Source organism: Thunnus thynnus, chromosome 2 (genome assembly GCF_963924715.1).
Source record: "Thunnus thynnus chromosome 2, fThuThy2.1, whole genome shotgun sequence".
In the NCBI taxonomy this organism is placed as follows: Eukaryota; Metazoa; Chordata; class Actinopteri; order Scombriformes; family Scombridae; genus Thunnus; species Thunnus thynnus.
The window spans coordinates 32630108-32642592 of record NC_089518.1 but is presented as its reverse complement, the minus strand read 5'-3'; the positions used below and the strand labels follow the sequence as shown (position 1 = coordinate 32642592).

Genomic DNA, 12485 nt, shown 5'->3' with positions numbered 1-12485 from the left:
CTTTTTAACGTACTGGATGCTCCACTGTGTTCACTAGCCAACATACACAAGCTAATATAAGCTAAATTTATCTGTCTGCCATATAATGCTGGGCAGGTAGCGGTTGATGGGGTTGATGGGAAAAGTTGTAGGCTGTAAAACCAAAAAAATGTAGCTGGGTTTGTCACTACAAATGACCAATTTGATCCATGTTTTTTTTTTTATTAAATTAATTTTTAAAGTATTGATTAGAAGAGCTTTAAAATAGAATTACAAACACACAGCTCATCAACATGAGGGAAAGATTTCAGGTTGGGGACTTGTCCAACTGAGGGGGTGGAGGGTGGGACCAGCAGTACGTTTTTGCTGCCTTTGGGCATAAAAATGTATGTTGTGGCTATAAATAACCACAAAAGAGAAGCTGTACCTCGTGATTCTGCGTGCTTCCAGATGGCTTGGTGAGTCTCTCCTCCTTTTCTTCATGGGAGAGTAGGATTTGCGTCTTCGTCTCTTTCTGCTAACCTTATGCTTCGCATCCGTCCCTCTGGAGCTAGGTGTTCTCTTTCTGTCCCGTAATCTGAGAAGCAGACATAATAATGTGAAAATTTCAGCACCAACAATGTAAATACAGTATATATTTGTTGTACGTCACTAATGAAGAGTCATTAGCAGCTGAAACATTCAGTAAAATTCACCTGTCAGCGCTGTATCTCGAGTAGCTTCCTCTGGAGCTCATGCTAGCCACGCTGCCTCGTCGCCTCAGATCAGCTGAATAACTCGGTGAGCGTGAGTATGAGCTGCAACCAGAAAATGACCATTAACCCCTCGAATCGAGCAAAGCACCAGTAGTTATGTCTCTATAGAATATTACACAAATTTTCATGCAAATTTCTGAAATTTCAGCAAAATAAAATGAGGAAGTCACTGCCCCCGGCCAAGAAATAGGCACTATATTTTACTGTCCACTACTTTGACAGTGAAATTCATACACAACGAAAAAAGTTGTTTCTACTAATGACCCCACAATGCAATGTGTTGCATTTTATAGATGCAAAGATGACCGTTTTATGACTCTACACCTGTTAGGGATGATGTAAAATGATGATAATACATCACTTATTGCTCCCTACACTGTAGAGTAAACTACTGAGTGGTATACAGGGAGTATGTGGATGAGTAAATGAGGAACATAAGCACATAAGCCCCAGTAGTTTTTACACATTACATTTGTTTTGTGCAAATTAAACAAACAAGACATAAAGCGTTAATCAGTGTTCCTCTCTGTTCCCAGTAAACCAACCTGCAGGATGACAGCGACGGGCTTCGAGAGTAGTGTCCGGAGTATCTGGAACTCCCCGATGATCTGCTCCTGCTCCTTCTGCTGGATGAGCGGTGTTTCCGACGCCTTCGAGACGACTCTCTCATCCTCTGCGAACAACCGGAGGTCTTTGGAGATCTCACAACCTCTACCTGACACCCCAAGGTTATCTGCTCTCTGCAAAGCAAACACATAAAGACATTTCAGCGCTTTGACTGATAAAGCTTAAAACATATCCTGGGTTGTTTTTAAAGAAATGCTCTTCCTCATTGTAGCACATAAGATGAATATTTCAAAAGGCAACGGAGCGTGGGAACAGAAGATAAACAGCTTGAAATTTCCCTGAGAAGAGTTCGCTCAGATGCACTATTTATTTATTACGAACACAACCTTACCTCTTGCCATTTCCACTGAAAAACGTGGCAGACAGGCCGTCCTCCCCGTAAGGTTTGCACAAGGAAGCGTAGCTCGTCACAGAGTTCCCTGAGTCAGAGGCATTGTCTCTGTCAGTGAACTTCAGCTTCTCTGGTGAGGCCAGACGTTGACAGTGTTCCCGCTTGCTGACAGTGACACTCGCCCGAGAAACACCAGTTTTGCTTGACGGCGGCGAGGACGTGTCATTCCCAGAATCGTAATCGTGTGGAGCGTCGGTCTGGCTCAATAAATGGTGAGACCCTTTTCCTTGTAAGAGCTCGCTTCCAGGTTTTGACGACAAAATCTGTAAACAGACAAATAGGCTACAGCTTAAAACCGAGCGTGTGTTGAAATATGGAACCTGCTACCTGTTTTGATGCACTGTGAATACTCTAGCACAAACGCACATATTCCCTTGAAAACACAGAGAAGAGATTTCTTTTTTTTTTTTTTTTTTTTTCTCGGGACAGAAAACTTTGAAAGATAAAGACATCATGCAAATTTGAAGCATGCGATTAACCTCAAAAGAAAGTCTGAACTCAACTAAAGTCAAAGAAGTCAACAAAAAAACAAACTTAGAAGAAGTTAAGTCTAAACTAATACAATTATATGAAAGGAACAACAAAAGAGCAGAGAAGAAAGAAAAAAACTATGCGTTGAAAGATCTACCGGCTCTAACTGGAGTGAAGAGAAAAAGAGTAAACAATAGCCCCCATTGAAAAGCCTCATTTAAAGAACATTGAACAAACATCACAAAAATGGGTATTATGTAAAAATGAAAAGGATTGCAGACAAAGAGAGATCCCATCAGTCTAACTAAGAAAGCCCTCAGAACAGGACAGATGACTGTGCTCTTTCTCCTGTAAGAAGTAAATAATTAGCCTGCACCGACCTACAAGTACATCCCTAAATCTGCGGATAGCATCGACTTACCAATCAAGATTTCCTCCTTAAGTAGGTAAGGTGTAAGAAAAAGGGAAGAGCGGGCAACATAAGTGCATCATTAGAGTCGTAAATTGCAAGAAAAAGACAATAACCCTCTCTTCAAACCCAGAGCCAGATAGACTATTATTGGCATGTTCCTTTTTCTTTCCTTGATGGTGCATTGTTTTAGAGTTTTTACCGGAGCGAGAAGTCCTTTACTTTACATGTGTGCTTGTATGTGAGTTCAAGGACTGCACACCGAATTTAGAAATGTTTTTTTTCTGTTTTTTTTTTTTCTGTAAACATCCACAGATGGAAAAAAAGATACTGGCCCTCCAAGGACCACAGTTGACTGATCTTATTAAAAATTATGATCTCTCTTTACTTATTGATTACGAGAAACTCAAACTTTAATCCAGTCTGTCCTCCCGAAGGTTTTCCTATTATCTAGTCTAAAAGTCGACACAACAGACCAGCCCTGAGGGAAATTTAAACAAATCTTTACCAGTCGCATCTGCACACAATCTGTGCATACACAGGAGTAAAAGATTTCACTATCAGAAAGACAAATCTTAAACAGACACATCTTTCAATGTCACCTCGAGATATTTTGACAAGGCTGCCTGCTTCAAATAAACATTTCATCATCTTCATGTCTTGGTATTTTTGCAAATGTTTTTTTTTGTGTGTGTGTGCTGTCTTTCTCTTTTGTTGCCGCATCGATTTTTTATGCTTCCACTACAAAACAAATTCAACAATTCACCACTTCTATGTATACAAGAGGTTGACATATTTTATAATCAACCACATTCATGTAGATTATTCATATTTATGAGGGTTTTTCTGTTCAGTTACTGTATGACATACCTACCTTTCCCTTTATGGATTGCTTTTTTAAGGAAAGAAATATTAAGCAAAGGAAAATACTGCATTACTTTTGAAATTATGTTCTTTTATTAAAATCAAATCAAAGCCCATAAATAAATGCAAACACCAATGAATAACACTGATACAGTAGGTCTACCCCTCAGTAACCAACTGTGAAGTCCTCCTGAAATACTTTGGGATATTGAATGCCAGGCATGATTCAATCTATGGATTAATTTATTGAAATTCAATTAAAACCCTGTGGTGTGTAATTAAAAACACCCGTCTGTGCAATTAGCATAATTTAATGATTGCTGGAGAGAAATTCAATATATTTTATGCTCCAATAAGCATGAGACAATGAGTTTAAGGACATAGCTGCATTTATGAGGCTCTTTGGGGAAAATATGCTTTAAAAAAAAAAAATCAACCTGTAATAAACAGCACAATTTTAAAATTCAAAGTCAGCCTTCTGGAAGTTGCCAATCACACTTTTAAGATGTTTGTTTTCTCTCTTGGTTTCATTTCGGTTTCAAGTCACGTCTGCGATGTGAACAATTGAAACTGTCTGCTGGAAATATAACATAAAACAGATGCAATGACTGGAGGGGACTGAGGAGGGCCAAAGTGAAAAGGCAATTTTTTTTTTTTTTTGTCGCTTCAGTGTCATATGAAGGCTCCAGGCTCCTGGGAGAATGCTAGTATGCAAGTATTTAGAGGTCAAAAGAAGTTATTTTTAAAAAAAACATACTCTGTATGCACAGCAGGACAAGATATACCTCAGTCTTATTCACTGTTTTAACCACAAAGGTTTCATTAGGTCAGTCTGTGAAAGTAAATACAATCAACTTGGCATAAACTAAAATCTGGTCACCTGCTTTTGTGGTTTTGTTTAGGTCCAAAGGGGAATGCAAATGGTAATAATTCCTATTTATAAAATTATTTTATGTGTTAATTGTTCATCTACGTCTCCTGCTTCAACCCAGACTATGTATTGCTTATGTTGATACTAGACAAGCAAATGATATGCATCCACACTGTTTGCCACAACAGAAAGCAGTTTGCCATTTGTGTAGCATGGCATAAACTAATGGTGTATGTCCCATCTCAGACTGTCTCTAACCTTTAAAGCACTATGTGGTAACTTGGCTCAACTGCAGTCATTAGACAATAAACAAGTATGTGCTGCCTGCTGCTGGCGGATCAAAGTTTAAGAAACACATACGTTTTTGTAATTTCTGTTCATTATAAACAAAAAATGTTTCACTTCCTGTCGCAGCACTACAGTTTTGCACTAGTGTATTATCCAGTATAGTAGGAGTCCTACAAAACTAGTAAAAGCTAAAAGATGAAATTTAAAAGTGAAGATGTCTAGTGTGTCGAGTGTTTAACTTGCCTAACAGTTAAGCGTAACTGTCTAATAAACTGCCATGTCCTGCCAACTAGTGGTGCCTTTTCCTTCCCCCTGAGCAGCAGTGACATCTGTATGTACTGTGATGTTGAGTGTGGTCAGAGGTTAAAGAGGCTTATACCTTACAACCTATACATGCCAGTACAACTACACTTTTCCTCTTTCAGAAATCTACTAATCTAAACCAGTAGAATAATTTAACGTACTATACTATAGTTGCAAAGTGCTTATTTTGTAGAAATAATTCATTAAAAAACACTGATACTGCTCATTCATTCACATCATCAGTGAACATAATCTGAGAATTTAGGGCTGGTATAATGTACTGTACATATAATAAGACAATACACATGGATACTGAGAAATAGTGCTAGGGCTGTTCGAAGTCATTCTAATATTTGCATTTAAATATGACCCGTTATATATCTTGACAAAAGGAAAAATAAGCTGAGAAATCTCTACTCACATTGCTGTAATTTTTTTCAAAATTGTTGTTGTTTGGAGTTCTTTCTACCAAGCATGTTACATACTTAACGGTGTGGGTTTTTAAAACAGAAAAACAAGAACTTACTGCAAAATGAGGAATTACAAAACTGAGCTCAGAGTCATGGCCATGTACAATTTATTTAATATTAAAAAATTCACTCCTTACAGGATAGCTAAGTGGGTTTAGACATAATTTCCAAAAAATATTCTATTTCGGCTGAATGTCAGTTGAGCTGGGATGTGAAACTTACATCTTAATTATGAGTTGATGAAGAAATTAATAGATGTCTTCATTGAAAAAAAAAATATGTCCAAACCCAAGTGCCTCACTGCAGGTATTACTGTATATTTTGATTAATAAAAAGCTGTTTTACATGGCCATAACTGAGAAACCAAACTGAACCTTTGGCAGCATTGTTAGAGTCCCAAAGAGTACTTACGGTGCCAGTTGAGAGGATGGAGCGATATTTTGGAGCCGTTTTACACACTGATTTGGTTGCAGGTCTCCACTGCATGTCCGTGCGGTCCAGCACTCCATTTGTTTCCCCTCTTACAGCTGCCAGGTCTCCTAACGCCTGATGTACCACAGATTTCTGCAGATGGTGTCTGTGGGAAAATTCTGAATTTAGTTTTCATGACACAGCATCGTGACATAAAAGCTTCTGCTCTATTACACGCAACACAGCACTTCAGGGAATAATGCAAAAACTAGTATTCATGCATATTTGATGTCAGTGAGTCATTTGAATTTATATCAGCAACATAGAAAAATTTGTTAAGGGGATGGTTTCAAAGTGAGGTAAATATCACCTCCAATGTCAAAGTTCACTAACTGAGCTGTGCCCCTGAATGCCATTCCGACTCTGCATTCAATAGCGACTAATGAATGACCAGTGGAAGTGTCTAATTATTCCAATGCTCACAGAAATGCTATCATCCCCGTTCAGTGCAATCCATAAAAACTGTCAAAAACAACATCTTTCATATTATCACTTGGCCAAGATTTTGCAATATGTCATCATAATTTAGTGCATCGATCCGTGGAGTGAATTTGGGGGCATTTCCTGTGAAGCTGTGATAAGAGCTGGTCTTGCCTGAGATCAGGAAGTCACCTCTGCCTTATCAGTCATCGCTGTGATGTGACCAAGAACTCAGCAGACACCTCGGCCTGATAAGATAAACTGAGGATCAGGGGGCGGAGGGGGGATGGATGGGTTCCTACCTGTCCTCTGTGGAAGACTGGCAGGAAGAACTGTCTGACTCTGACCTCCGATAGCGTCGTCTCCGACGTGAGTGAGTCCGGGAACTGGAGGTGATGAGGAGAGCAGAAGAGGAAAACACTCAAGTGGATAAGGAGCCAAAAAGCACCAGTGCCACAACTATAACTTGATTTACAACCAGTCGATTGAGAGAAATTACTTAGGAGCAATTTTTTAAATTAAATATAGCCGCAAGCGGCAATTTGTGAGTTCAGGCCTTTTTCGCGTTTAACAGAAGGAAGCAGCTCAATCAGCCAAAATTAAAGCTGCAAGAAGCAACGAGCAGGTTTCAGGCCTCAAACGGTGAGCGAAGTCACTTCAGCTAGTTTAATTCTGTTTAAAGGAGTGAGACCAATCACATGTGTTTCCATCTGTTATCTGTTTTATTACTGTTGCAAATCAAATACTTTTGGGTTTTGGACTGTTAGTCTATGGGAAGCATTTTTGACCATTTGTTTGTATTTAACAAATTCAAGGTTTGTTATTTTCATAATTTTGTAAAGTAATTAATGAGATCTGGTAATATGCCGATATTGCTACAACAAAGTTGTTTGGGGTAAGAAACAGTTATATGATCAGACAGGTTGTAAACAAGCCAACAGATTATCTGAAACAACTTTCATTTAATGGTAAAACCGAAAGTGAGCTCAACGGTACTGCCTGTAATAAGCCTTCATTGTGTGTGTACAACTACGGCAAGTATGATAGGTCAAAGTTGAACCAAGAAGTTGGTCTTTTTGCTGTTATGGAGGATTACAATGGACAGTTTAGATTATAATTTTACTGTTTACTTTGTTTTCTTCTCCAAATAAGTTTGGCTAACCTGGTGGTTTATTTAAAGCCCCTGGAAAAGCATTTCTCTATAACATTAAGTATCCATGACTAAATAAGCAACAGCAAAATTCTTTAAGAGATAACGGATACATTAATTGAAGATTAAAATAATCATTAGTTTCAATGCAAAAGAGCACATACTGTATGTAATGTTGGTGACATCTCCAAGTACTTGGGTCTTGTTTTCTGATCATTATTCTTATTTGAGCTGAACTGTGTGAAAAAGTTAGATCGTGTCTTTCTTTCCACTGTTGCATCTTCACGTCTCTCTGTTAAGGTGTTGCATCAATTATCAACATTTTGGCACTTTTTCCAAATACATTTATACAAATCAGATTACAGATTTGGATCATCTGATGGATATGAACCGCGTTTGAACAAGACTAGGTCAAAACCCAGTATATGGCTGGACCATGTGTGAAACGCTAGAAGGCTTTTTATTTGAAACGATGGATACAGGAAGTGGCGACACTCGGACGACTGATGAAGCCAGTGGAAGCCAAACTTCCTCGGTCAGGGACAGACTTTCTCGTTTATAGGGCTGGCCTGTTGCCGTCCAGCCAAAAATAGGAGAGCACATCAGAGAAGGTGAAAGTACAAAGGAACAGCAAAAACATGAAAGCGCGATGTGATCAGAACAAAGGAAGAGAGAGTTGTGGTGAGCCGGAAAGCAGAGGTTTCTGTTGAAGTAAGCAGCAACTGAACTTGGCTCTGTGATTACACACAACAGCCTGCTCATCCAAAGTCGAATTATAAAACGTTGCAAGATCACAGCATGAAATTGGTTTCTCTTACCCTCTTTCACCTCCTTTTTTTTTTCTCTTTGTGGCTCAAGCTTTCAATCTGCTTTCCTCTTTATGAGGGTTTTTTCACGCTTTGCCAAAAAAAAAAAAAAAAAAAAAGCTGCACATTTGTGTATTCATCCATCGTACCCTACATGAGAGCGTTTTGGAGGATCCTCTTTCTTTCCTCCTCAGCAATGAGTGTTCTGAAAAAGGGTGGATGGGCTTATAGCATGGGGGAGGAAGAAGGGGTACTGTAGGGGGTTAAAAAAAAGTTGTGTAGGATTTGGGATGTACATGATTCTGATGCAACAATCACAGACTGACCTTTTCTTGTGCTTGCGCTCATCCTTCCTCTTATGTTTTAAACTTGAAGAGCTGGTGGGATGAAAGAGAATAGAATCATGAGCGAGGAGTATTAAGACTGACAAAGGCTGCACAGACACCCAGCTCTCTTGCTGATACATAAAGGGCATTGGCTTTTATGGTAGAAATTCAACAATCTTATGGAAAGCAGGCGCTAAATGTTACAGCACATTTATGACAGAAATGCATCCAGGTGAGAACTGTTTGCTTTTGAAGTTGCTTTGAACTTTTAATTAAATATTTGAACCTTTAGAAATTACAGATACACAGTCAGAAGACATGCTGAAATTATGCATAAAGTAATCACATACATACCTGTGTTTTGACTTTTTGGAAGTATACCTGGAATGGAAAAAAAAGAAAGTTGTATTTGGTAAATATAACTGTTATTCCATAAACAATGTCTCTATCATGTAAAGTAAGCAAGAACTACCTATGTCGCTTGCTTTTCTTGGAGCTCTTCTTCTTCTTCTTTTTCTTCTTCCTCAGTGGTGAGAGGCTACGGGAAGGAGACCTAAAGCGAGAGGACAAATAAATATGAGCTCTCGAGAGCGCTGAACATCCTCCTGTACAGATGCAAACATCACCAAAGGTTTCCGGCAATACGCCTCCTCACAAGGAGTCATCTCATTTTGGGAACTGACCTTCTCCTTTTCCTCTTCCGTTCGGACTTTCTCTTCTTCTTCTTCCCCTTGGGCCTAGGAGAGAGTTCCTCATCAAAGGAGGACCTGCAAGCAGAGACAGAGCAGAGGGGACATTTCTGTATTCATTCCAGGGATGGGATGTGAAATGTCAAATCTCAGCAGTGAGGTAATAACATTTTTGGACGTGAGTTATAGTTTCTGACTCCCAATATTTGGACTTTTGGACTTACATATTGAGTCTGCTCTTACTTAAAGTGTTACACCCTAGAGTTCATCTGAATATTTTTTTTTTCTGCCTGCTTACCTTACCTGCAGTGCTCTCTAGAAATGTTTTGTTTTATTTGTCCAGGTTTTCAGAAATCTTTCTATCGCCATCCCAATACAATGGAAGTTAATGGAATTTCATCTGTTGTGCTCTAAATATTTTTTCCCATTTGAACCATTTTATGCTGAAGAAATAGTACCTATGAAACCAGTTTATGGTGTATTATTTTTTAAATGGCTTTTTAATTGCTGTGAGCACCACAAAGGGAATTCTATTCATCTCCATTATAGATACTTTTATATATGAGACACAATTCAAGTATGAAAATCTTCCAAGTCATTTCAGGTCTTATTTTGAAAGGAACTCAGATTCACTCTTACTCAACCAGACAGTCATCTGATCTTCATCAGATACAGGGGTCCTAACTTATAGAACTACTATTCTCATTTGGTTAAAATTTTCTCCTCCTTACAGTCCTTCAGGGCATTTTTTTAAAAAAGGCTTTAATCTTGGTTTTATAATCCAGTTTAACTGGACACAGTTAACTGTGTCAATTTGTTTTTCTTCATACATAGCATATATGAGCATACAGTATGTATATTATTGAGGTAGAGGTAATAAATATGCTCATCTGGGCTTTTTTCTTGTCCCTGCACATGAATTTTTAAAATGTTATTTGTGTGTCTTTGTTGGATTTTAACCTGTGCAAATAAACTGAAACTCAATTGGAGTTGAGGAAGATTCTGGAGAAATCAAATCCTGAGCAAATAAAACTTTGAGTTATTTAATGTAATCCCCGGTTCTTTGATAACAGAGTGAAGTGTTTCACTATGGGGAATCACCTCAGCTCAAATGACACCATGTCTGTCCGTGACAGACAGGTTGAAGTGTGCAATATGACCCCCTCATATTGCACAGTAACAGTTTCAAAATGGTGAGTGAGCACTCCAAATGATCACAGCGGTGCAAAGAACTCCAACAGACTGTATTAATAGCTACATTAATACATTATTCTAATGTGTCAGAACTTGCTCAGAAACACTTATGATATAACGAAACTGTTGCTTACAGTTTTCTCTGTGAATTTCATACCAAGTAAGTGTGAAACTCGCTCTACAAAAGTCTGCACAGCTTGTGAAAATCCACATCAAATATTTGTGGAATTGGTTCCAAAAGTTCAGACATTTACAAGGCCAAACCGAGACAAGTTCAAATGTACAATTATTTTTATAGAACCTAATGGGTTGGAGATCCTATCTGCTCAGAAAGCTACAAAATACTACAAAAAAATATATTCTTTGGGAGTTTGCTGTAATTTATTTACTAAATTCTTTGCAGACAAATACCCCCCAAACAAAATGGGTGGGGTAAAATAATCCTCATGACTCATCATTGGCATCACATAACTGCACATAAATACTTCTTGATTCCCTCTCACAACAATCATAAACAAGATTATCTGCGAGCTGAATGTCCCATATGAGATGATCCCATCACAACAAGATGATGAAATCCTCTCCAGACTGGTATAAAGCAGAAGACTGATCGAATGCCAGTGTGCTTCACTGAAGTCAAGACCGATGGCGACACGGCTGCACTCAGAAGGGGAGATAGATGTTTGTTGCATGCCGTGGACTGTCAGTGCCTATAGCCGACTTCACAGCAGTCTTCTATGTTTGATGGGCCCTTATCCTTTGTTCTCCCTTTCTTACTGTTTCACACTCTAACATACACAACACAGCAGGATACATAGTTTAACATTTCAGCAAAGTAAAGGCTTTCGTATAATGTGATGAACATTAGTTCCTGAACAGCAATGCCTGGTGCCTGATAAATGTGTAATTTAGTTTTTATAGCAGAACTGAATAGACATTTTAAATTATTTTTTTTATTTATGCCCTTGATATTGCAGCACATAACTTATCACCAAGGTACATGTTGGAGAGTAGAATTCTTAATCAAAGTTATTCTTAAAAGTGTACTCCAGTGATGTAGTATTGCATCTTCATAAAGCAAGAGGAGAGACAGTTATCTAGACTTTAAGTACCTGGTATGGGTTAAACTCCCAAAACACTGAATCCTATACCTCCCATAATCCAACTAAATTGCGCCTTTCATTATGCTGTGCTCATGTTATGTTAAATACCACAATTACCCATTTGTTAATACCGTTCTAATGAACATCCATGTCATAATCACAACTGGGAAACTCAAAAGCTCTGATATATCCAATTTGACGCTAAAGAAGAGCCTGAAAAAGCAAAGGAATATGGATGCCTCTTGTCAGCCAAACTCTGTGTTTAAGGTAGTTTGTATATAGTGCTATATAACCTGCTATATAACAACTCTGACATTGAGTGGTCCAATGACATGATCGCTCAGAAGTCGTAATCTTCTGGCATTAAACCCTCACTGCAATGCAAATGAGTCTTTCAAACATCAGGCAAACAAGTTGCAATGCAGGGCTTCAGTTAAAAATTCCCATTCATGGGGCGCCTCCATGGGTTTGGGACTCTGACCATGAACAGCAATGTCCTCAGTGTGGTTCTGTCCAAAGACATCTCGTTATCTCTCTCTTCTGACTGTAAAAGCATGAAATCCCCCCCCCCCCCCCAAAAAAAGTAATTGTTATTCACCAGACTGAACCTAAAATTACTCAAGTGATGTCACTTGAGTTATTTTTGTCATAAGAAGTCAGAACAGAAGACATACAACTGTTTTCACAGTCTGAGAAGTGCTCTTCATGACCAGTAAAACTGTCAAGGAGTAGTGCTCCCTGTGTAGTAACTGGTAAAGTTTAAACAGTTAAAATACATTATCATGATGACACTTGCTTATTCAACAGACCTCCTCCAAAACAAACTCAAAGCCCTTATGGTTTAGGAATGCTCAACCAGCTACTGTAAATAGTTGCAGTCTAGAACTCTGATTTTGAG

At 38.5% G+C, this 12485-nt stretch overlaps 1 protein-coding gene across 1 annotated transcript in view; it reads right to left on the bottom strand.

Annotated features, from left to right (window-relative positions):
- Positions 1 to 12485, bottom strand: part of srrm4 (serine/arginine repetitive matrix 4) — a 68040-nt gene that overhangs the window by 5533 nt on the left and 50022 nt on the right. The window contains exons 3-12 of the mRNA XM_067570567.1: positions 9285 to 9368; positions 9074 to 9154; positions 8956 to 8982; positions 8602 to 8652; positions 6622 to 6705; positions 5840 to 6005; positions 1693 to 2015; positions 1280 to 1474; positions 675 to 776; positions 407 to 556 (exon numbers count right to left, since the gene is read on the bottom strand). Of these exons, the coding sequence (XP_067426668.1) occupies positions 407 to 556; positions 675 to 776; positions 1280 to 1474; positions 1693 to 2015; positions 5840 to 6005; positions 6622 to 6705; positions 8602 to 8652; positions 8956 to 8982; positions 9074 to 9154; positions 9285 to 9368 (1263 nt within the window). The remainder of the gene's footprint in view (positions 1 to 406; positions 557 to 674; positions 777 to 1279; positions 1475 to 1692; positions 2016 to 5839; positions 6006 to 6621; positions 6706 to 8601; positions 8653 to 8955; positions 8983 to 9073; positions 9155 to 9284; positions 9369 to 12485) is intronic.